Source organism: Pteropus vampyrus, unplaced genomic scaffold, assembly GCF_000151845.1.
Source record: "Pteropus vampyrus isolate Shadow unplaced genomic scaffold, Pvam_2.0 Scaffold213, whole genome shotgun sequence".
Lineage (NCBI taxonomy): Eukaryota > Metazoa > Chordata > Mammalia > Chiroptera > Pteropodidae > Pteropus > Pteropus vampyrus.
This window is the reverse complement of record NW_011888994.1, coordinates 1,841,381-1,843,643: the sequence shown is the minus strand read 5'-3', so window position 1 is coordinate 1,843,643 and position 2,263 is coordinate 1,841,381. Positions and strand designations below refer to the sequence as shown.

Sequence of the window (2,263 nt, the reverse complement as noted above, 5' to 3'; positions counted from 1 at the left end):
GATTTTTTAAACTTCAAATGGATTCAGTCTGAGGCCATGGTGATGCTCTTGTAGATGCTGGCAGAGCTTCTGAGGAGCTTTGGAAGGAGTTGCAAGTCACTGTTCTCACTTCTTGCTGCAACCTGGAGAAGGTTGCTAGTTCTTGCTGCTCTGAGTCACATTCCATTGGCTCTCCATGTCCCTTCCAGAATCTGTGGAAAATCTCTTCTCGCGGACAGGCTAAGTTTCATTATATTAATGTGCAGAAGAGATGGCCCATTCTCTTTGACACTGCTTTGACACTTCCTTTGTTTCTTTGATATATCCTCTTCATCTTGCCAAACCCCAATATTCTCCAAGTCTCAACTCTCAAAATGTGAGGCCATTTGTTTTTTTCTTTCTTTTTAGCTTATTTTCAGCATGAAAAGTTGATATGAAGGATTCATTTAAACAAGTTATTGAAGAAAGTCTGTTTCATGCATCTAGTTTCCTCATTTAACAAGTGGAGATAATAATCTAACACCTATTTTTCACAGTATTAGGAGAAAAGAATACAAAGAAGAACAGCTAACAGCTTTCACATACTTACTATGTGACAGGCACCATTCTAAGCACTCTACAGGTCATAAAATAGTTAATCATCGTAATAGCCCTATGAAGTAGGTGCTATTATTGTCCTTTACCTCCTCCTCTCTTTTATAGATGAGGAAACTGAGGCATGGAGAAGTTATAGTACTTCCCCAATATCACACAATTAGTAAGATTTCAGACCCAAGGAATTCTGGCTAAGAGCCCTAATTTTTAACCATGAAGCTAACTTGCCCTGCCCTCTAAAGAAACAGTGCTTGTCATACAGTAAAAACTCAGTGAATGGTCTCTCAAATTGGAGAACAACATCTTTTATAATATAAAAGGTAAAAAATGTATGGCACAAAGGCTCATTCCGCAATCATTTAGTGAGCATGTCTCATGGACCAGAAGGCCCTATGCGAGGTGTGGTTAATGTGCTTCTGGATTTCACTGCCTGGTAGAGGTGTGATGCATTAAATAATTCATACCTGAATACCTAAGCAATTACTATTGTGGTCAGTGCTCCAAAGAGGAAATCTGGGAGTTAAGAGAGCTTATAACTAGGTACCAAATCTGGACAAAAAGTCAGAGAAGACCCTTGTAAATGACATGTAAACTTGGACCTAAAGAATGAGCAAGCACGCACCTGGAAATGATGGGGAGGCAGCAGCTTATGTAAGGGGCAGCCTGGTCAGTCCAAGTTCAGATTCTGAACTTTATCGTAAGATGAATGGAAAATACTAAAGATTTTACACAGGAGAGGAACACGATCAGATTCACATTTCAAAAAAGCCTATTTTGATTATTATGCAAAAATATGGATTGTGGAGGAGCAAGAGTAGAATCAGATGAAGAGTTGTAAAGTTTAGTCTAAATCTGATTGTGCCAGTAAGGGCTATCGGGAGATAGACTGCCTAGAGAGGTCATGGGATGATACGATTTGAGTGCTATACTGATATGTTGTATGATAAGTGTCTGTTGGAAAATGAATACAGGCAGTGTCTGGCAAACAAACAACTGGCTTATGAAAGTTCATACTTTAGAATGGCGACACCTTCTACCATGCCCTACCCTCACCTCCAATTTCCAGAGTCTCCAAAGCTGATAACCTGACTGCCTTTGCCCCACCTCAACCTCTTGGTCTGCTTGTCTTGCTGTCACTGTCCTAAGGTATATCCCCCATGCCTAAATTTCTTAACTTTCACCCCGCAGAGTTCACTTTCCTCTATCATATACCCAGTGTTATTACTGAAAAGCTAGTGACATCCTCAAAGCTAGCCCAGAGGTAGTGAGTTTGAGGGATGAAGTAGAACTGTGTTTGAACTACTAGAGTTGAAGAAAATGTTGCATACCATGTTGGAATCCAGGCAGAAATTTGCTAAGTAAAGTCCATCATACATGGTGGCATGGTAGTGTTAGATTTAGTTATAGCATATTATGAGTCTTAAGGACTAGCCTGTGGACTTAATCACCAAGGAAAATGTAGTTTCTGCAGGAAAATACATTCTGAACTCCAAATACCCAATACAAGCAAATGAACATTTTTAAGTTGGAGAATGGCAGTAGTTGTATTAAAAAGCAACTGTAGGTTTATTACCAGGCCAGAGGTGAGCAAGCATTCTCCTCCAGTATTCACTCTCATAATTCCATAAAGCTCATCTTTTCACAGTCTTCCTCCAGAGCCTTTTCTTCTACTTACAGGCTCTCTCCAAGC

General features: G+C 39.9%; 1 protein-coding gene across 1 annotated transcript in view; it reads right to left on the bottom strand.

Annotated features, from left to right (window-relative positions):
- Window positions 1–2,238, bottom strand: part of ZNF366 (zinc finger protein 366) — a 70,787-nt gene extending 68,549 nt beyond the window's left edge. Inside the window, exon 1 of the mRNA XM_023538136.1 lies at window positions 2,147–2,238. Coding sequence (XP_023393904.1) covers window positions 2,147–2,168 — 22 coding nt within the window. The 5' untranslated portion in view covers window positions 2,169–2,238. The remainder of the gene's footprint in view (window positions 1–2,146) is intronic.
- Between the last annotated feature and the right edge of the window lie 25 nt (window positions 2,239–2,263).